Source organism: Varroa destructor, unplaced genomic scaffold (genome assembly GCF_002443255.2).
Source record: "Varroa destructor unplaced genomic scaffold, Vdes_3.0 BEIS01000002.1, whole genome shotgun sequence".
Classification (NCBI taxonomy): Eukaryota; Metazoa; Arthropoda; class Arachnida; order Mesostigmata; family Varroidae; genus Varroa; species Varroa destructor.
In genome coordinates, this window is record NW_019211455.1 from 33,168,779 (window position 1) to 33,191,043 (window position 22,265).

At 38.8% G+C, this 22,265-nt stretch overlaps 3 protein-coding genes and 1 long non-coding RNA gene across 12 annotated transcripts in view; 3 read left to right on the plus strand and 1 right to left on the minus strand.

The window, feature by feature from the left end:
- Positions 1 to 129: 129 nt before the first annotated feature.
- Positions 130 to 11,580, plus strand: Noc2 (Nucleolar complex protein 2). The gene is made up of 15 exons (XM_022793020.2): positions 130 to 481; positions 1,196 to 1,327; positions 1,459 to 1,626; positions 1,791 to 1,970; positions 3,021 to 3,173; positions 3,631 to 3,694; positions 3,977 to 4,125; positions 4,685 to 4,962; positions 5,243 to 5,405; positions 5,645 to 5,812; positions 6,070 to 6,196; positions 10,364 to 10,458; positions 10,570 to 10,690; positions 10,885 to 11,039; positions 11,272 to 11,580. Exons 1-15 carry the CDS (start codon positions 305 to 307, stop codon positions 11,443 to 11,445), a joined length of 2,304 nt encoding a protein of 767 aa, XP_022648755.1. The 5' UTR covers positions 130 to 304; the 3' UTR covers positions 11,446 to 11,580.
- LOC147757692 (uncharacterized) lies at positions 3,541 to 9,155 on the minus strand. Of its 2 annotated transcripts, none has more exons than XR_015322103.1 (3): positions 9,101 to 9,155; positions 5,144 to 7,200; positions 3,541 to 3,835 (listed from the first exon to the last, which is right to left on the minus strand). It is a non-coding gene; the product is annotated as an uncharacterized LOC147757692 (long non-coding RNA). The 2 variants fall into 2 exon arrangements; XR_015322102.1 differs by having other exon boundaries at positions 5,144 to 5,536; positions 7,051 to 9,150.
- A 2,645-nt stretch (positions 11,581 to 14,225) lies between the features above and the next one.
- Positions 14,226 to 19,154, plus strand: LOC111245724 (uncharacterized). 5 transcript variants are annotated; one of them, XM_086979019.1, is made up of 6 exons: positions 14,226 to 14,788; positions 15,754 to 16,111; positions 16,573 to 16,846; positions 16,966 to 17,832; positions 17,964 to 18,214; positions 18,378 to 19,154. In XM_086979019.1, exons 2-6 carry the CDS (start codon positions 15,815 to 15,817, stop codon positions 18,579 to 18,581), a joined length of 1,893 nt encoding a protein of 630 aa, XP_086835145.1. In that variant the 5' UTR covers positions 14,226 to 14,788; positions 15,754 to 15,814; the 3' UTR covers positions 18,582 to 19,154. The 5 variants fall into 5 exon arrangements, with proteins under 5 accessions (XP_086835145.1, XP_086835147.1, XP_086835144.1 ...); XM_086979021.1 differs by having other exon boundaries at positions 15,765 to 16,111; XM_086979018.1 differs by having other exon boundaries at positions 15,778 to 16,111.
- Positions 19,155 to 19,917: 763 nt separating this feature from the next.
- LOC111243732 (uncharacterized) overlaps positions 19,918 to 22,265 on the plus strand; it is a 206,863-nt gene continuing 204,515 nt past the window's right edge. Inside the window, exons 1-2 of one of the 4 annotated variants that reach the window (XM_022789726.2) lie at positions 19,918 to 20,776; positions 20,951 to 21,008. In XM_022789726.2, coding sequence (XP_022645461.1) covers positions 20,993 to 21,008 — 16 coding nt within the window. In that variant the 5' untranslated portion in view covers positions 19,918 to 20,776; positions 20,951 to 20,992. Of the gene's footprint in view, positions 21,009 to 22,265 lie in introns of all 4 variants that reach the window. The other 3 variants (XM_022789727.2, XM_022789725.2, XM_022789729.2) reach the window with 3 other exon arrangements.

The following is a 22,265-nucleotide window of genomic DNA, read 5'->3' on the forward strand; positions in this document are numbered from 1 at the left end:
ATTCTAGATTAAACATTTTATTCATGTTTAAATCCCAATGCTTTTTCGGGTTACTTGTTTGCAAACTATAGAAATAAGAAGCGAACATCTTTGCGCTGTTCCGTTTCGCGATGGCGGCAAAATGCGGCCAGCTTTTGACTGAACAAACAACGCGAATGGTTAGTGGCGCTCACTACGCCATCGGCAGTAATCAGTGCGCAATAAACATTGAACACACGTGCTCAGTAGGACCCAGCATCGGCTTGCTGAGTGGAGATAGCCATCCGGCAGTTGTGCAGGATTTCGAGTTGGAGTGTTGAAGGTGATGGTCTCCGATATGCAGACTTCTCGCAAACGTAAGGCTGAGACTTCTGGTCGAAATGAACATGAGTTCGACGAAAATTCTCAAATGGCACATATGTCATTAGCTGAGTTCATGAAGAAAGGTTTCAGTTCAGACGACGACGACGACACAAAAGCTCAAAGCGGCGCGCGGTCGAAGGTAGCTCAATATTGTATAAAAGTCTGCCTCTCCTGCTAACCGTTAACACGTAGACCTCTTTTGCAGTCCGATTGGTTTCTTCGATATTAAATGTGCATAGTTACTCATGGTAATCACTCGAGAAAAATTACCACCAGTTTAATTAAACTGGTGATAGCCAGCACATTTACACAATCAAGTTCTCACCGATTTCTGAATGGCAATATGCGGTTCGTGGATGTGTCAAAAGGATTGTCGTGCAACAAATATTGGGATATTTAGCTTTATTAACGTCCTATAATGGATTTCATAAAATTTGGATTTACAAACTTAAGTTAAAATTGTATGTGGATGCGTTTAAAAACATCTCATAAGTTGTGAATAGAATTTCATAGCGTAAGCAGTTTGTTGATGCTTTCAGATTCAAATGAATAATTACGATCATAAGAATACTTGCTGACCATTGGCGATGTTATCAGAAAATGCAATCCTGTATATTATTTATCATATCATATGAAATAAATGAAATATCGCAATGTATGCATTTTGATTTAACCAAATAATGCTTTATTTTTAGTATTTTGCTTAATGCTAATATATAGTAGCTCGATTTTATGTAAGAGTGTATTGGAAGATTGTGTATTATTACTCGGCGTATGAGCTGACATGTTACGCTGTCCGCTATACGAACTTCACACAAGTCACTAACAGCATAATAATTCGAGTGCGTTTCAGGCTAAGAAGGAGAAGAAGTTGAGCACTGAGCATGATAGAGATACGTTGTCGGAAGAATCTTCGACGAAGAGAACTACTCAGAAAACTGGAATCAATGGAACCAAAAAGACGAATGGCACAAAGACTTCACAGGTAACCCAAGTAATCGGTAACACTTAGCGGAGAATAGCCCGTGTAGTGCAGTCGCGTTGAGGGTAAAGCTAATAGAAAATGTTAGATAAAACGACCACATGTTAATGCTGATTTTGATGGCTCTATTTTAGGCTGGACGGGGCCAGACAAAAAAACAACGGTTCAAAGTTCTCAAACGACAGCAGGCTACGTTTGCTACATCACACCTTTCGGAAAAGAGCGATAAACACTTAGATGAAAGTGTTGGGCTTCAAGGGACGGATGATGACGATATTGAAGATGTAGAATCTGACGATGAGGTTTGTTTGAACGAGAAGTCATTTCTACATTTTTATATGCTTGATTGCTGTTAGTCCTCTAAATATGTTAAGTATGAAATACAGCAGCATGCTAGAAGCATATTTATGATGATTAATTATGAATCTTTGCGTATCATATTCGTTTTATGGAACCACTATTATAGGTTATTGCCAAACCCCGTGTGTCAGTTGTGCAGGCCGATTCAGAAGATGAGGCTTTGGACCAAATTGAGCTATCGGATATCGGTGAAGATGAACTTATTGATATGGACACGCAGATTGTTACCGAAAAAAAACTGCGCAGTTTTCTCGAGCATCTTCGTAACAAACCTAACACGAACCAGGTAGGCGTCATGATTGCTGATGCCAAGACAATACGTATTTACTATTTTATCACACTCTGATCATTGCTAACATGCTTAGTGTCCTAATCATCTATTTTATACATTTAATCCTGCTGATGATAGTATTTTTTTGTCAGGTTGAAAGCCTTTATATAATTATGTTGAATATAGACTGTATTATGGTATAACATAGTAAGTTTTCCCTGAACCCTTCCTATTGCTTATCTATTTCTAGACATCATTCGAAAACCTCTTTTCTCCCTTCTCTGCAAATCCGCCATAACATCGTGGGAAATTGCACATCAGAATTTAGACTTCGAAGATGGAAATCAGGTTTTAAAAAATGCGTTTTCGATACTTGCCTTATTTTGCCTTTCCGGAGGCCAAAAAGCTGCCGAAACAATACAGCATATATGTACCGTGTGCAGCAAAGTTTCTACAACTGACAAAAACTACTCCAAAATGATCTGTTAGATTTCAATAATAGTATCTCCAAACTGAAGGATGCACTCTGCCTCGGTTGCGCATTTGCAGTCGATGAGAACCGCGTAAGAACACTTTTAAAGGGAGGCAACTGGCAAGCAACTCGTGAATTGGACGAACCGATAGACAGAAATCATAGGACCATCAACAGGCACATTCGATCTACGTTTTTTAATTTAAAAAAAAGACTGCTTGCATGATGAGCTCAAAAGCCGATCGAAAACCAGTTTTTCATCGCCAGACATGAAAGTTTCGGACGAAAATGAGTAAATAAATCGGTCGTGAGACAGGACAAGATCGTGGCATCGTGGAATACATAATATTGCGTGGTCTCGAAATAGAAACTGTCTTCTTGTTAGGTAAAGAAACGGTTTGGACTCACGTTACGACTTGACACATCCTGCGTGTGTTCTATTTAGTTGAACCTCGTAGCGGTTTAAGCTCTCGCTAACGTAGTATTAGAAGTGTGTGGCTAGCCAACGGGGACTTGAGTTTTCGGTAAATTATAACAGTCTAGCATATAGGCTTGAATCAATATATTTTTAATGCATGCACGCTGTTTTGCAGATTAAGCGTCTAACGCAAATGTTCAATGGCGCAGTATGTGAAGCTTCAGGAGACCAGAATAGCGCGAAGCAGAAATACATAATTAAGGGGCAACGACTTTTTAATGCCGTTGTCTCTGCCTGCCTTCAAGACTTGGTTCCGGTTGTGCACAAGGTATGACTTGCTTGGGACCTAATACAAACTGACTTTTGGTGCAGAAAAGATTATTTATTAATAACTATTCAATATTTTAGAAGCTGATATATTTTCATATGACTCTCAATTATGATTAGTATTATTATTATTATTATTGCATGAAAGGAATAACCTAAATTAATGCATTAGTTGGTCTACGAACTATCAACCATACTATTTCCCTTCGCTATTCAGGCCACTTCTGCCATTATTGTTGTTTCCTCTGGTGATTTGGCAATTTGGATTAGAGGACACATTACGATCTATCTGTATAAATGTATATGTGTGTACTGGAAAATTTTATAAAGATAAGCCTAAAGAAAGAAAAAAAGGAAGACAAGCTACGTTATATTTATTCGTTTATTTTAATTAACAGAGTAGAATTTATAATTAGTGTGAAGAATAAGATAATTGATTGACTTCATTATTTGCGCAGGTTATGAAACTCCCGCCACCGTCAGTTCCGAAAGATGGTTCAAAGATGATTGATCCGACCAAAGGTGTGTTTAAAACATTGCTCTCTGGGTTTAATTTACTACAAATTATGGTAGCTAATTTGAATTGAGTAACGTTTCTCATATTAAAAACCCCAGCTATTTCGGCAGAAATGATTAGAGAAATGGAGTCCCCAGAGGCGAGTTCTGTGGAATATAGAGAAACCATAGAAAACATTTATTAAACTTGTGCTTATACCTACAACGAAAAAAAAACTTATATAAAAATAGTTTTAACATCGTAAAAGGAATTAGAATGAACAAGGTAACTTTGGGTCCGGATCTCAGGGCATCTTTGGCGTAAGGTGAAAAACCCCATCACGTTATACATGGCTGATCTGCTCAAGTTGATTGGGTGTATAACTCATCAAAAGTTGCTTCTTTCACTATTGCGACACGTCCTCCTTCTGTTACCATTTGTTCGCTCCAGACCGCAGGTAAGTAAGCGCAACACGGCATAATATTTCTCGTTGTAAATAATGTTACTCGTAAGCTGTATATTAGGTAAACAAAAAAGCATTCGAGCGAAAACTGTTATCAATCGTTTTACCGCTGTTGCCGAATTCGTTTAAAATTTATTGAATTTAAATGCGTACCGATGAGTCAAGACACATGATTTAGTGACAAACTTATTTATACTTTCCGTGGAGCTATCCTCTGAGTTTCCATACTAAATCATCACTGGCCTTGAAATTCTTTTAACCGATTATGCCAAGAAACACCTAGGACGTTTTTTCTGTTTTGGCGCTGGCGATAGTATTACTACATGGCGCCCATAGTGTTTCTATATGTTCGCCTGATGTAAAAGTAGCAGTCACTCTTCGGGTTTACTTGTAACTTTTCAAGAGTTTTCGAAATGCACGAAAAATATAAAGTGGATATGTTACTTTTGGGAACAATCTGTGCGAGTATTATACGAAAAAATTCATGTCTTAGGTGATTGTCAAATGTGGCAATAAAATAGAGCTTCTAACTGAGTGAACTTTTTGATTGCAGATTGAGAAGCGTCTTTTGAAGACTCTGTCGCGTCTGTGGTCCACCGGAGAGGAGAGCGTTCGCATTGTTTCATTTCTGTGTTTAATTCGCCTAATTCGATCCGGAGATGATATTACCTTCCAAGAAGTCCTTAAGGCAATGTACCTCTCATATATAGCCAATTCGAAATTCACTTCTCCTCAGACATGGCCGCTAATTTCGTTTATGCGGAGGAGTTTGGTAGAAGCTTACGCGCTTCGACCGAACGTCGCCTACCAGCATTCCTTCCTCTATATACGGTAAGAGCGGTAAGAGGTTTTGCTCATTAAAGCTCAATAAAACTGCCACTAGAATTAATTTGCATGCTTTATAAGATCCCCAAACTTATTCTCTATTGCTACCTTTGAATTGGTGAAGAATTCGTGGGTATGGGCACACATGTAAAGTAAACAAAGGCAATACTCAATCAGAACACTTTACCTGCACATGTTGTATCAAACGGTCTCCGTTAATTCGCTCTTAACTGCCGTCGATGGCTGTGTTAATGCTGGTGTTGAAATGTAACGAACAACTTTTCAGTCAGCTGGCAATTACATTGCGAACTGCGATGACGGTGAAAAAGAAGGACTCCCACAAAACAGTTTACAACTGGCAATTTGTGCATTCGCTTCTTCTCTGGTGCCATCTGTTGGCCACGATCCGTATAGCAGCGATGCAACCGCTAATTTATCCTGTTGTCCAGGTATCATTTGCTAATAATATTGCCGAATTTGTACGATGCGTCTGGCGAGGTATTTTATTTTTATAGATAGTATTTTTCTTTTATAACTATTGATTAATTACTAAGATAGCCATATTCCAGTAACAGTGTTGCTGCAAAGAAAAGGTCGAGACACTTTAAAAATCACATATTGGTATATCGGTATATAGCATATCCCAAATATAACTAATTCCGTTAAGCAGTAAAAGTTTTGTCTGCAGGTGTCGATTGGGGTACTAAATCTTATGCCAACTGAAAAATATATTCCTCTACGGCTCCATGTGATCCGCGGATTGATAGAACTTTCCACCGATACGCAGACTTTTGTCCCGATAATGCCAATGTTGGTTGCTACACTTAAACAAATTCGCTGGAATAAGAAACCTAAGGTAAGTTCACCAACTTGTACAGCAGAATTGTTGTGATAATAATATCAGGAGCAACAAATCGTGCCCAGGATAATTGTTATATAAAATATCACCACTGTCTTAACGTCGTTGAATGGTCTATGAGGATAATATGCCAACTAATTGAACCTCACATATGAAAACTAGAAAATTATAAATATCTATACTTTAGCACTTAGTAAGCTTAAGTAATGTTTAAATATGTAGCATGTTCGTTTTCTATCTGTCCGCTTAATTAGGTAGCATCGATAAAACCTATGAATCTGTCATGTGCTTTGCGCGTCAGTGATAAGCAGTCTAAGGAAAGCGCGTTTCGAGATGCCGTAATGGAAAGCTTTCAAGATATGGCACTTGGGTATCTTACAGGTCAGTAAATGTTTTTAAATATTGTACCGTTAAGGTGAAAGTTTTATTCAACACAGTTTATTTACCAGTTAATAGTAATTACGTTCATGACAGTGGCTCTCCGTCCTATTCATAGTATTATCATAGGGTGTACATGGAATTAACTGCTAGTTTGAAGTAGCGAGCAGGGCGTTGGACTCAAAATGAAATTTCGATGTCTTAGGTTCGAGCCCCAGTTTAGAAACAGCGATTTTTAGAACGTTCTTAATTTCAGCTGGTTTTGTAGTTAGGTTTGACGAAGATGAATCTGATTATACTTAATACTCGCAATATTTTTGAAGTTCGTCCCTACCTTGCCACAGGCATTTGTGTTCGTTGCAAGGATAGTGGTTTAAGCCCTTAGAAAAAAATATTTAAATCATTATCATATAGTTCATTCATATAATATTATCATAAAGTAATAAAGAATTAACCTAACCAGATTAAATAACGTTAGCCAAGGCCTTAAGCATCATGGGGCGTAGAATGTGACAGACAACTTGGGACATTTGTAACCCTGTATCTTGGGTTCAGTGAAGCATAGATATATGTTATTCACAATGTTTAGTGGAAAATAACCTTACTGGATCATCGAAAGAAATTTCTTAACACAATATAAAATATTGAGTAATCTTCTTTTTTTTTAAATTTATTATTTACTTTGACGAGGCTTGACATAAATACTGGTCTCTAGGTAAGGCCCGTTAATTATCGTTAAGGCCGCTGCGTTGATCAAAATATATCTGGAGTGGTGCACTAATATATAAAATATACATATATTAATGCATAATAAATAGCTGCAAGTTTGGATGCAGTTAAGATATGAATGCATTTACCGCTACACGATCCATTATTATTCTCCGTTCAACAATTCAGTCCCTCACAAAAAATTCATACAAGGTGCGCTAAAGGTCACCGGATGGCTTGAAAAAAGGCTTCCTCACAGATTGAGATTTTTTATTTCTCATCTTTAAATAGCAGGAAAACTGTAAGTCATTACAAAAAAAAAATTGATTTAACTGTACACCTTTATGCGATTCACGTATTTATATGATATTTATATAATAAGCATATTATATAGAGTATTCTGGTATGAGCCTATAAAATAATTGGAATGACTGCCGCAGTGACTGTTGTAGTTATTGCTTTCTAACGTAGTAGAAATATAAAATAATGTGCTAAAAGATGTGTTAAAATTGTTAGAATGCCTGTATTCGGGTTTGAAGTAGAGGGCCTTCAAGACGAGCAGAATGTTCGTAAAGATTCGTCGTATTGTGGTAAAGGCACATAAACTGTCCAGGTTCAGAAATTTGCGCTGTTTATGGTTAAGATGCGTTTTCTGAATAAACGACCTAAAGATAGTTTTGTCGCTTTTGCCCTGGAAATTTCGGTATCACGGATGCTCCTCCTAAAGGTCGATCAATTACGGGAAAAGTTGAAGAAACTATTGCAAAAGCTGAGCAAGACGAATATGTGAACCGCAGTGATACCGTAGAGAAACAAAACGCCGATAAGCAATTTTAAGCCACTTAAAGAATCGACCGGAGTTATGAGCAAAAAAAGTATCGTTTTTTACTATGACAATGTCAGACTAGGCACACCTTTAGTTACCTGGCAGAAATCGATGTTGGATAAGAAATTTCGATGCATCCGCCGTATAGCCTATCAGACGGTCATCTGTTTCGGTCCCTCCAAAACTACATTAATAGTATTAATTTAGTTTTAATGGAGGGATGCGAAAATCACTCCTCTGCCTTTAAAGTCACATGGAGGTGTTTGCATCAGAAGATCTTTGAAGCCTACGCAATAAGGAAGCCACCGACGCAAACAGCATATGAACTGAGCATGTTAAACGCGCTAATGGTCTGGTACCGTGATAAGTGGCACTTTTTAATCGATGTTTACATATCGCTGCACTCTGGGCCCAGCACAGAGATGCTTCCTTGTTAGGCGACCCAACTGTGCCGTTATCAGGGTGGAGAACAGCGAAAAAAATTGTTTATTGTAAGCTACGCTCCGCCTTGCTACCCAGTAGATCGAACAGCTACTGTGAAAGCATATACGCTATCCCAATGGAGCGACATAGGTCTCGTAACACTCTACAGCAACCATGTGCATGGTTCTAATGACTGACATCAAGGTAGTATTAGCCACGCCACTCAATATGCTACACGGAAATGTTTGACAATTTTAAGGCAGCCGCTGACTCGGCGCCCAGGGATCAGGTTATGCTTACGCTGGTTAAGCTGGGAACTGTGCTCAACCTTCTCGCTGCGATTCCACAAGAGAGGAGAATAATTATCGATGAAGGGATGGCCGAAATCCCGCTTTTCAGGCAAACAATCGGTTCAGAGGGTTAACCTAAGCCCATTCGTGTTCTTCATCTTGCTGTAGGGCCCCCCTGGTCAAATAAAACGGTCCAGGAGGTCAACAACTTGATGGCATAAGTGTCGAACAGGTTGTAAGTGCAGCCAGCTTACGCGGCAGTCCCTGACTTTGGGCTGACTGGAAACCTGACCAAGACAAAGGCGATAAGGTTTAAAAGGGAGACTGAACGATGGTACACTGATATTTTGAATCCCGCTGAGTCGTTTCTTGTCTTGTAAATTGGTTTCCGTACTCGGGATTGCTTTTATCCACAAATAGTAGAGGTTTCATATCGCACGTCAGTGACGCAGAAAGCCAGTGCTGGCCGCATTTTGATCAAATCGCCTAACGGCTTGCAACCGCTCTCAGCTTGTACGACCTTAAAGGTAGATCCGACTACTGTATGATACACGCGTTATTTGGAGAGAGATTTTACAATAGAAAACCTCGGATAATTCAATTCCGTCAAAGTCTCCTTTCTCAAAAAAACACATAATGAGCCCAAATCGGCTCACGTACCTCTTAGCCGACTCACCATCACTGTCCGAGGATCCGTGCCGTCTCTTTAAGCCCCCAGCAAAAGAAGTCCCCAAGACAAACATGAGGGCATGGTAATAAAAATTTACAGTGATCGATAAGGATTTTTACAGTTAGGAACAATGAGTGAAACAGCATAACATTTCCACGGGTTTCCACGAGCTTTACGACACACAAGTGATGATTAGTGCTTTAACGAAAGAGATTGTGATAGATATCGTGCTGCTTGTTGTCTCCTGGTACCATCTTGAGGGTATCTAGCAAATCTTTTTAATTAGTTATAAACAGTACAGTGATTTTCTCTTATGTTAGAATAGTTTGTTGTGGACCTGTATAGAGATAGTTTTCAGTATTACCTTTCAGTATTACCGGTGAAAGTTTTTGATAGTGTAACTCAAATACTAATAAAATTTTGTTCAAATCAAATTTGATTTATATTTGAGCTACCAGTATCGCTTGACGCACGGTTACCATTATAGAATTGCCGATTAAGGAAGAGATTTTGTGCAAGTTACTTGCAGGTGAATTAGGTTCTGAATTGAAAATATAATCGCAGTGAATAATAAATGAATTAACACGATTATTAGGAATAACGCTCCTATCGCATGCAAGACGTTTCATTAGATACTTGTCTTTGTTTAGATAAAGTGGTAAGAACAGCTCATAAGAAACCGCCCGGATTTAGATGGCCTATCTTATATATATATATATATATAATGTAACAGAAGAGACGGAATAAGCGCTGGCCTTTGCTGGGCGACGACAAAGCATAGCTAGCTCGTTCCAATATATGCGGCCCACGCAGTATCGGTTATAAAAAACGAATATCGGCATGTCGGCTTATTGCGGAAAATGGGTCTACGACTCCGCGGCCTTAATTAATGGGGCATGGCTTTCCATAACAGTTTATATGGGTACGATGACTTATACAACTTCTTCTTGCAACAACGTGGGTATGTAGTAAGTGTGTAATCTTCTCCAACCGTTTACCATGACGGCTGCCGTTATAAACAAGGCTCTGACCCCATCAATATGTTGCATACTGTCCATACATATTTTCCTGGATCCCACCGCTGCAACTAAAAATGTAGCAGGACGAGATTCGACCGCCGGCGACTAGCGATGATCCGGCGGGCTAAAGGGCACAATGTACCCTCCATTGGTCGGAACCAGTAATACATATATATATATATATATATATATGATAGAACCGGTTATGTCATGAACTATTTGGACTTATTTCAGGTGTAAGTCACCTTATGTCCTTTCCTGAGATAGTGATTGCCACAGTCGTTGAGTTGAAAAGGCTTAAACTTGGCGTCGTAAAGCATCAAACAACGGTAAGCAAGAACTTGCGGATTATCGTAACACTAAAATGGCCTACTAAAAATGTTATAATACGCGGCAGAGCGAAATAACACACAATTGTGTATTTGTTTATCACTGCATAGCTAAAACAGCTATTGGACAAAATCTCTGAGAATAGCCGGTTTATTAACGGAAAACGGGAACAGTCTGGATTGGCGTTAAAGGAACTTGAGAAAATAGCCGCTTATGAACTCCAGCTAAGAGGTATGTTGCAGATAATTTCGAATTTACCAATTTTTCACTACGCACTTATTTGGGCGATCAGTAGCCTAAAGACGTTAGCATAATGTACCAGTTTGCAATAAGAAGTGCTACCCAGCCTTTTGAACCAAGACTCCACTTTCTATGCGTTTTTCATAATTTATATCATGCTTCTCTTTCTGTTGTTCATTTTGCAGGAGAAACACCGTTATGCCTATATCAACAAAAATACCAAAAACTCCGAGAGGAACGAAGACGTGCGGCGAACGAAGATTTTATCGAGAACTATGACAGCGGGGAGGATCAGAAGAACGATAACAAAAAGCAATCAGAAAACAAGAAAAACAAAAATGTAGGTGGTGGAGGATAAATTTAGCTCTACTTGTTCATACAAAAAAAATTGTCGTTTAACGTTAGGCTTAGACCAGTTTATTAAGCTTTGCAGACAATGACATTTGCTTTCATTTTATCTAACACGTCATTTTTCAATGTGACTGGCAGTATGTTTATTTCAAGCGATATGATTACCGGATTAGTTAGGTATTTCATTAACGGCTATAACTGTCGTTGCTTGGGTATCACAGAGAACTAAGGCTGACGACGAAAATGGACAAGTGAAAGGAATCGATGATGAAGATAGTGAAGATTCAGAAGAAGACAAACAGGGAAACCTCGATCCTGATTTGGACACCGAAGAGGAAGGCGATAACGAAATCGGATTTGAAATAGCTGAACAGGATGACGATGACGAGGACTAATGGATAATTATTTACCAGTCATGTGATTATGTAATTTTAATGATTGGGGCTAATGGTTTCGACCAGCCATAATATGTAGTAGAGATTGTAAAGGTGGGGCACAATAAAGCAATTTGAAGTTGGCTAATACATTAATTTCTGTTCCTGTCATTTAGTTCGAGAGTAGATAATTCCTCAAATTGTTGGTTCTTCAACTCAATGTATTCGCGTATTTAGCTGCGGCAGTAATTAGTTGAAAAATCGTTGATAACGTACTAATGCTATTCAAATATTTAAAAGGTTACAGGCTAGTCTGATGAAATGCCGGCGCCACTACGGAAAATACTAAATACGTATGGTGTTTTCACATTTGTACTACTACTACTACAGTACTGCAGTGTTAGATTGTAAAATAAGTGATCAAGCTAATGTGCTAATGATAGTAAAAATGGTAGTCCGCCGACCCAAGGCTTAGAATATGCGGTGGATACAAGAGGATCTTTGCTATGCCTGATCTGACAGAAGAGTGATTATGGAGAAGACTGACTTTTACGTTGTTTATCTTTTTTCTTTCTGAATAATAATGCTCACCTAATGCAAATGGGCCATATACAAGTCCTTGTTGATATCCTTTTTCTCTCGAAAACTTATCTGGGCTCACCCAACGCCGATCCAAAACTAATGTGGCATAACTCTGAGATTACACATATCATTCGATCCAAGCTATTCCATTCGAGCAAGCTATCCATTGCTTGCTCTACTTTATTCTATCGTAGAGACACCACTTTTATTTCACTTTTTTTTTACACCACTTTACTATTTGCGATACCTCTGTATACGAATCTGTCATTGTTGCTACCTATTGTACGATATCTGACGGAATCCTGAGAGACAGAAGTCGTGTTCTTTAATTAGTCTAGGTACCATAGATCCAAAATGCCTAATGATAGTTATATGACATCAAATCATTTTTTTGCCCGATTCATGATGTGTTTGTCAGTCGTGTTTGTTCAGGGGTTGCTTTAAGCAATCCTTGTCAACTTCAAAAGACCGGCTGAAGCGGGCTGCAATCTCCAATTCCAAAGTGCCGTCACTAAACTTGGCAAACCATTTTTAGCAGTTCTTTTTGGAATGAAATTAGTACGTTACACTCCACAAAGTTTTCGTTGTATAAAGTAATCCCAGCGAATGTTGAAATTAACTTTGCCAGGGACATTCATCTTTAAGGCTTCATCTTGAGGTTAAATTCTATTCTGTACATTATGAAATTACAATGGACTTTAGAAAACAACAAGAAAAAAACAATAGAAGAAACACAATTTGTTAGGTAATCAAAGTACACACGTTACAATGTTACGTAATCAAAGTAAACAGACACTGGAAAGATGAAGCGAAAATAGAGACATTTGAAAAACGCTATTACCTTTGCACCAACCTAATATTTTATTACATGCCTCCTTGTTGTATCTACCCTAAAACGTCACTATTTTAGCATATGGTCAACCATTCAGACGATATTCTCCTTTCGTTTTCCTTTCACACTTTCTTTCGTCTTCTTGTTTACTTCTTTGCTATAGATTAATTGCGCTATTAATTGATGTCTACCATTTTCAACAATCTTTTACGTATCTTTAGATTCAATGGAGCATCTGCTTTGAAACTTCCCGATTTTCAATGAAACACGTTACAAAGGTAACTATATTGGAACTATACAAATATAGTTGTGATTTTTAATAGATACTACGGGATCTGATTTTTCTACGCAAGTTATTCTAGTACATGTTGGCTTGTCTCCTGCCTAAAATTTCGAAATTTTTTGCATAACATCGATTTCTGCTGTTCATAGCAATCTTGGTAGCAACTGGAACTATGGAAGTAGTAAGACAGATAATATACAAACTATGTAGGAAAGGGCCATACTGTATGAAGTAAGAATGAATGCGACTTATTATTAAACATCGTATGTTTATCTAACACTACGCTATTTTAAATTTTTTTAAGAGGTCCTTTATTTAGTTACACTAATCGTGTAGTACACGAAGAAATGTATCATTTTAAACGCGATGTGACAAAGGATCTGCGCGATAAACGGTTCAACACTTAGTTTAAACCGTGTGTTACTGCTAACAGAAGCAAAACCTTTGACCACCCATTTTTCAAAAAATCTACAAGATACAACACTTTAAGTGGAACAGATCTTAGTAAGCTGTTTATCGCAACGAGCATGTGTTCATGAGTCTAAAAAAGAAAGCCTGTTTTTTTAGAATCGAACAAAGAGCTCGTGATGCTAGAAAATAATGTGTCGTTTTTGCGATTTGAGAGAAAATAGACTATTATCCAATTTCTTTGCACTGTACGAATCTTCGCCAAAATCAAAATCTTTCTTTGCCTGAAATAAACCTTGCTTTGCCGATTTTTTGTTTTTAAAAATCCGAATGAGATTTCCATATTACAAGTCAAAAGACCCTCAAATGCTTTCAGGCTTAAAGAGCTTAAAAAATCTACCAAAATGACTCAACCCGTCATTTAGATGCACTTGGTTTGGTGGAACGGCTACTTCTTTGGAAAAAAATATCAGTTGTCAATTAAGTAATCCAGATACAGCAATTAGCTTTTTTGAGACATTTTAGCCATTTTAAGCAGTTTAGTTCAGGTAGACTTGTTTATATGTAGTGTAAAAAAGATCCAAAAAAATATCTGTTCATATATCGATATACTCTTAGATGCAACGCATAAGAAAAAAACACGAATTTAGCAGCCGAATTTATACATTATGTTGTATGTGCCAACCAGAGACCGGCGCCGTTTAGGCGTTCTACGGGATTATGTCACATTTATCTATATTCTATTAGTGCTCACTACTTATGTCTGTGTTGTGAAGCATGTCGTTGGGTGTGCATTTTGGTGCAAGCATTAAACTAGCTTCAGCAACTGCTGACCAGTGACAGCATACATGAAACTAATCTCTGGTGGAGTTAAGTTAAATACTGATAGAATATAGCTGGAACTTTGACCCCTTTCTAGAACGGATTGTTCCCACTTCTGTTATCAATTTAAATTTAAGTGAGAATATATTTTGTAAGCTAATAAAAATATATGTGACGATAGGTGTGGGTGGTCATGTATCATGTGTCAATAAGGGCTCCACAATGTGGCACGCTTCGTGGTACGAATTTGTTGTTGTTGTGTGCGAACGCTAGTGTACAACAACAGCAGCAGAGAGTTAGTTCTAAGCGCGGGAGAGGCGGCACCGATCCGTTGCTAACAACTGTTTGAAGCATCAAATTGTAACCGTTGCATTAAACCCAGGGGACATTTCATAACTGTGACTCTAGGAATTTCAAAAACCAATTATAAAGAAAAGGTAACCAACATGTTGTACTCTTGAGACTTGCTCTAGTTCTTTGTCCTCCTAGTGCCCCGTTCGTTTTTTTTTGCTCTTTTTTCAGGTGTACTGTTGTATAAAAAAAAAATACACACATTTGTGGGCCCTTAGATTATGTCTACTGTTACACACCAATTATGTTGATTACATAGAACAACTGTAAGCTCACACGAACGAAGCAGAGTAGACAAAAAAAAAGGCTCGAAGGTGTCCGTTACTGGAGCGCAAGCCATAGCACCGACGAATGGCGGTCGATATTTTGGTTATGTCAAGTAAATTTATTCTGTTGTAATCATTTACAGAAATACAATTGTCGGATATATATTTACTCAAGATCCACGTTCTCAGGATAGGCAACTAAATTTAAACGGTTTTTTAAGTTTGTTAATTATTTTTATCAACCTAATGTAGGCAAATCTCAAAATTACCACCTTCCTTCTAGCGATGTCATCATTTTTAACTATTTATCAACTCTTTACTCGAAAAACCATATTGTGGGTGAGAGTAAAGGCTTTATTTTTGAACATAGTTTAATAAGGATCCATTATCGCAAAGGCTAGAAATTTTTTCGACGTGCCTATAACCGGCGCTATGTTATATACATATACATTTTTCGTACATTTAACTTATGCAATATAGTACTCTGTATAATTTAACGGGAATTATAATAGGCAAAAGTTCTCTGGTAGATTAGTAATTCTTGTCGAGTCAATTTAGGACAGTAGGAAAGGACGAGCATAAGCCAATAACTGAAAAATGCACTTTATTTTCGAAAACATAAATATGTTACATACCATCAGTGACTGCGCTGGCACATGCGAACATGTCTTATAAATGTCTTGATCTTTGACATTAACGAGTTTCTGCCATATCACACCCACAAGCCCTGAATAAAATGTTGTTATTGAAAAAGGACTTTTTGTGGATGTTCCATGTACACAAAGCATCTTCACAGGTTATTACCAAAGATTGACTTCTAGGTGCGATTCGTAAAACAGTGACGTCATGTTGGCGAGCTCTGTGGAGAACAAGCGCGCTCAATGCACTGGAAATGGCAATTGTGGTGAACTCCTTAAAGAACTTTGTTCTCAACTAAATGTTCCATTGCCTGAAGACGGCTTCTCCGCTGAGCTTATCGGCGTACTTTTTTCTTCGCTAACATCTATCCAGATTCCAAAAGATCTCTCTCCTTTGGAACTCATCCGTTATGTGTTGCGGATACTCAGTGAAGAGGTGGTACGCGCACCACTGGACCACCTTGATGCCAAGGAGTTGCTTCAGGGACAACCTGAAACAGTTCAGGTATACTTTTTGTTTCAGCTCTTGCACGTACAAACCGCGGTGAGCATATATTGTACGCGAAACAGCCGATATTGCCTTAATTGTGTGCTCTTAACTGCTATATATATATATATATATATGAAAGCTGAATAAAAATTGGCATTCATGTAATGCGTGGGTACTCGAGTAGTAGTATTGTGATTTTAAGGCCTTCTGCTCTTTCTACTATGTAAGCAAGTCTTCGGATTCACTTTTTCGATGTAGCATCAAAGACTTAATCCTGATCCTGCTAGGAAGTCCAGCTAGAGTGAGTCTTACTGGGCTTATCTAGAATTTTTTCATCAGATCCATAAGGCAGCATGACAACCCTAAAATTTAAGCTATGCCCGCATGTCCACGGTTGGCTTAGGGATATATGTATTAGCCGCCCTAACCACATCATTCGAAAGCAATTTGTAAAGTGTTTAAAAATGGCCTTTTAGGATCTGTTGGAGATATTAGCAGCTTGCGTTCACCTTCGTGATAATGAGACTAGTACCATCGTATCTACTATGTCGAGCAATTCAATGGCTAGTAGTGGGAACAGAACCCCCGAAACATCAGGCGAAAGTTTAGTAGGATCGATTCACAGTTTTTCATCATCCTCTACTTCAACATCGTCATCAGCAGATTCTTCATTGAACCGAGGTGGAAAGCGCAAAAATGGTCTTCTTACTTCTTCGATCAGCTGTAGTAGCTGCGATTCGATTTCCTCCGGTAAACTTGTATTCAATTACGGTCCAACACTTTTATAAAAAGGGATTAAGCAATCAATGCATCATTTAATCACATGATTTTTGTTGACAATCATATGAAAAACATATTCTTTTTTACAGATGTGTCTTCTTTTGCCTCAAGTCTTTCGGAGCCAACGCAAGAAGTACAACTTCCGTGTCGGCTGTGTCAATATTTGGCTCGATTTTCATTTGAGCCGGAACTGATCGAACCCACCGCGCCTATTGGTGGCGCTCAGAGTGACTCGGCGCCAACTACGACTGTGCCTGACAATAAATCAGCAGCGGCTTCTACGAGACAATCACCGTCAAAGAAGATCGTTTCATTAACTGGTCCTAGTTGTCCCGCTGTGTCTGCTAAGAATTTACAAGTGTCAAATCCCATTGTGAAAGCTAAAACAAGCACGGCCCAAGTCAGTCGACCTTCAAAGATTCTTCGTTCAAACTATCAGAGCATTACAAAACATGGTGTAAAAGCAGCTACTGCTGATGGCCGACATGAAATGAGGCAAATAGCTCAGGCTGCCAAGCGCAAATTTGATGAAGAGAAAAAGGTGCTAACTACAACAGCTAAACCTTACAACAAGACCGTGAAAGTTTTTAAGAAAAACGTTATTATACCTAATAGGCAAACAACTCTACGACCCGTACCAATGGTTCCGCCTGATCCAGCCTACTCATTTAGTACTTTTAGCGCTCCAACAGGTTGCATTGACAATAACGATGTAGACAATGAAGAGTCTGCTGTCGCCGAATCTTCGGAAATTTCGCCTCACTTGGAACGAGTACTTCGCAAACAGTGCAGCCAGCATCTGCAATGGATGGTGTCGCATGGGACAAGTGAAGCGGGGCTCAAAAAGCTAGAAAGGGAATATGAGGATCTGTTGAAAAGGCACACCACTCGCGTCAAACAGATTCGTAAGGAGCTCTGTGAACAAGCTCGACTATCTGCTCTTAGTACGCAGAAAGGTACAAAGAAAAGGAAACGTTTTTTCTTTTTATTTTTGGATTATCTAAAGTACAGGCATTTTTATGATATATTTCAGTTAAATATGCCTCATGTTCTCATTTCTTGGTTTGCTTTTTGTCGTGTATTTCAGGAGTGGCTGCGAGCGTGCGGAATATACGAAAATTTGCACGTACTCAGGAACAGCAATTAGCACATGCTCAGTTAGAAATAGAACGTGTAGAACGCTCAAAGGAGGCTCGCCGAAGGTTGGCAGAAGAACGTCTATTACGCGAGACCTTCACTGAAGCAATGCGGTTGCAAAAAAGCCAATTGCTCGATTTGAACCGAGAGTTAGCAGAACAACGGGGACGAGAAAGGGACAGACATGAAATTTATATGCAGGTTAATTTTTCATTATACACACAAGCTCATATTGCTGAGACATACATATCGATCTAATGTTATGCGAAGTTAAACAACGAAATTGGGAAAATGGCAACGTACAGAAACAAGCTTTATGTAATTACTATTTTAACATGTGTTCATCTAAACATGATTTTCACAGGGAATGGAGCACTTCTATAGAACCCAGTTGAATATGTTACAAGATGCTTTAGAACGAGAAGCGCGTAATGGCCGTATGCGTACTGGGGCTCAAATAGCGTTGCTGAGAGATATCCGAAAAGAACTGCAGTTGAAACTTGATGAAGAAATGAAGAACCTCAGGGAGATCGCTAGTATGGATTTTGATCAACCCTTCAGTAGCTAGTCTTGTGTAATATGATTTTCGTATATAGTCGAAACGCCAAGATGCTAATGGAAACAGCCGTTTTTGCTAATTTTTGGTCCATCAATCATTACGTAATAAATTCTATCCTAATACATACACGTGCCTCGACCCTAATACGTACACATACCTTGAAATGGTAAAAGGCATTAAATGATGTGTTTACTCATAGTTCGGCTTGTAGATAGTCATTTTCGACAAGCTAATCGAGGGCGTGACATTTGTATTTAAACTAAAAACGTATGCATATACATGTAAAATGTTAGATTTCAATTGTTGCTGTTTTTATATAAATATACGATCGTATAGATACCCGATATGATATCAGACCTCGGTAGTTCTTAAATGTACATTTGCATCCAGGTCAGAAAGATAAAATGCTAAACCCTTTAACAGTACTTTCTTTTAGCTAGGTTCGCTGATAATAGTCGTATCTGATTTTTAAGGGACACTACGCGTAGTTGATCTTCGTGAAAAGTAAGCAAGCGCATATTGTTCAATAGTCCAACGCACGTTAACTTAGCATGAGACGAAATAAAGGTCTTGACGCACGAATCAGTGCCTATGAGTTATTGTTAATAGTAATGATAATAGTAATAATTATTAGTTCCGTAATTTTCCAAATGCCACTTGCGAGCTATCCGCTCAATTCATTTCCACATACTGGCATGGATGCTCGTGCTTACAGAAAAATAAAGGGTTCAATTGATCTTATTTATAATGGGTACAAAATCTGTGTGCCTAACTACACTTGCGACCTCTCTATAATATAACGCCACTTTTCTGTAGAAATAGAGAGTTATCCAAGTCGATTTTAGGACTATCTGCTCGCATCATTGCTTTGGTTTGGCGTACCAATACTGTGAGTCTTGATAATCCAATACTGCAGTAAATACGCGTAATACAACACAAATATACATCTATCATTAATTAGGAAATGCATCATTACTGTATTTTTGCGTCGGCAGCGCAAGAACATCTGTGAAAATTTGCACTTGCGCTAAGTTGTATGTCTTTATATCTATATATGGCTTCTTTTTGCGCAAAATAAGATAGAACGTCGACGTACGACAGCTAATGATCAGTCTTCTGCAATCGCTAATGTGCAGCAAGCTCCTTCATCAAAGTGATTTTTGGTTTCAGTTGTTGTCTTGAGTAACAATGCATTGACGCAGAATAACAACAATAACGGCAGCCGCAGCAGCGAGTCGTTGCGCTGCCGTTATTACAGTTACGTGGGCATCAAGTATTGGCATTGCTCCCGCACTATTCACTTCGTTGACGGGTTCTGCTACCTCACAGGCGCTGTTTCGCTGTAGGAGCGGTATAACGGTATTTCATGAACATGTTGATATTCTCTTTACGCGTTGCAAGCTTCGCACACTTTTGCTGGATTCGCTCTTGCCCTTATGCCCTACTCTTTCTCTGCGTGTGTGGTTTTGCTGTTTGGAAGCGCCCGGCTCCTGGGCACCGGTTCCCGCGACAGTTCGGACCTTCTCAGCGTCGATGAGCGGCGCGCACTAGAGTGGCCCTGTAGACCGCCTGTGTTTGCGTGTTTGTGGCGTGTTTCGCGTCGTTTACGTGTTTAATTTTTGTAGTTTTACGTACATATATGTGCTGGTATGCTAGTCTTATTCTGTATGTACGTACGTGATTTACTCGGCGTTGTGTCATACCGTCGTTATCGTATGGCTATGTTGTATTCACTGACTATTGCTTGTGTATCTATACATCTCTATCTATTCAACTAGTTAACTCTTTTTGCATATAAGTGTTTCCCAGTAGAGTATTTTTACATAGCAATTATTTCGTTGGCAAATGTTTTACCTGGATTTATCGCTAAGTGCGTAAGTTGTTTCAAAGTGTCGCACTTCTTGATACTCAACAACAATAATAGCAGCTGTGTGCGGCTATTGCATTGACTGATCGAAAGACGTACTGTTAAACGTGGGGAAAACTAAGCCACGTAATACGAAATATACAATAATTCATGTAGTGTCTCGTTCCGAGCTGCGTCCTTGTCTGTTATTGGTTTGTCTATTCGTTCTGTCCTCTGGTCTCGGGCCACCAAACATTATAGTGCCATCTATGCCAAAACGGATGTACTCGAGCGCTCACCGAGTGCGATATAAGCAGTAAGGATAAAAAGTGGCGAAATCATCATACATGCTACAACTGTATGTTATAAGGACTACGAAGTGGTCCAATTCACTCAGTCTGATTTGATACTGTCGCAACGTTTTCTCTAAATACAATTTCAAACGTTGTTCGGATTAAACATGTGGTGTGCAATGTGGTCATCTTTGTGTGTGGAGGCTTAAGTGACTATTAATGCCATTGAATTTCTATAGGATAATTACGAACGCTATCTTGTGACTCTCACCGAAACGACCATGCTTCAGATGGATGGTGAGTACAGTGATGAAGGCTGGTTTAGCTTCCTGAAGGAATTTACAGCTTTCCCCAAGATACAACCCACACTAATAATTACTCAGCTCGTACTCACTTTTTCTGTTACTGCTACGACCTGTCACGACAATACGAAAATCCGAATGATAGCATTTCGTTTGATATGTTAAGTGATTTCTGAAAGCTCGCAAAAAATAATATTCAATGCAGAAAATACGACTAATTCATTATAACTGTGTGCTGCTGAAGGTGTAATTGGGTTCGTTTTTTTCTGCGAGATCGAGAGGCAAAAACACAGGTTCTCACAGGATAGTCAGAGGGAGCTTAAGCTGCCCCCGTACCGTGCGTATGCTACGAAATGTTACAACGTAGCCAATATGAATAGTTCCTTATTTACATAAATTAAAGCGATATCGCCTATAAACATTTTCGTTATCATTGTGCCGCCTATATCCGCGCTAAAATTATTCCCCGTACCACAAAATAATTCCCATAGACGAATCAATTCAGCTCATCAAAAAGATTCAAAAGTCAGACATTTATAATAAAAATTTCGATTCTGCAATGCAAGACCTTATGTATGATATTTAAATATTTCTTTCTGAAAATAGTAGGATCCGATTCTCGTACCTTATCAGCCCTGTTTTTTCTAAAAAGTGTTTTAAAGTAATGTATATAACTATAATCGAATCTCCGAGCATTTCAAGATCAGACAGTCAAGTAGCGCATGGCGCAAATGAGTACCCCTATCTCTCTCTCATCTCTCCTATTATGTTTGTAGCTAGACAATCCTGGTCATCCATCGTTTTTGTTTGAAAGGTGAGTGATCATATTATTTGCATAACGCAAGTCGTATGTACGCTCCTACAGTAAAAAATCAATACTTATAAATAGATAGGCTGATATATTCCTAAAAGCGTCCTAAAAGCAGATAGTTTAGTGTATGCAGGTGGATGCAACTTAATTTGACGGTCCTTGATTCTTTAACTTGTCGGTAAGAAAGCTCTCGTATCCATCTTTTCATCATCATCGAAGTGATCGTCGTGTCTACGATGGGTTCAATGCACCCTTACCGGCTACCAACTGCCAATGCTGACGGCGACGGACAACGCGTGAACGAGCAGCCCCGCTGCAGCTACCGTAGAAGTACTTGTAGTAGCCGTAACAACAAGAACGGGCCATCGAATAACCGAGACGAAGACGAGGAAGAAAGCGGAGGAGAGGAAAAGCAGGGAATAGTGAATCGGGGGAAAGGCA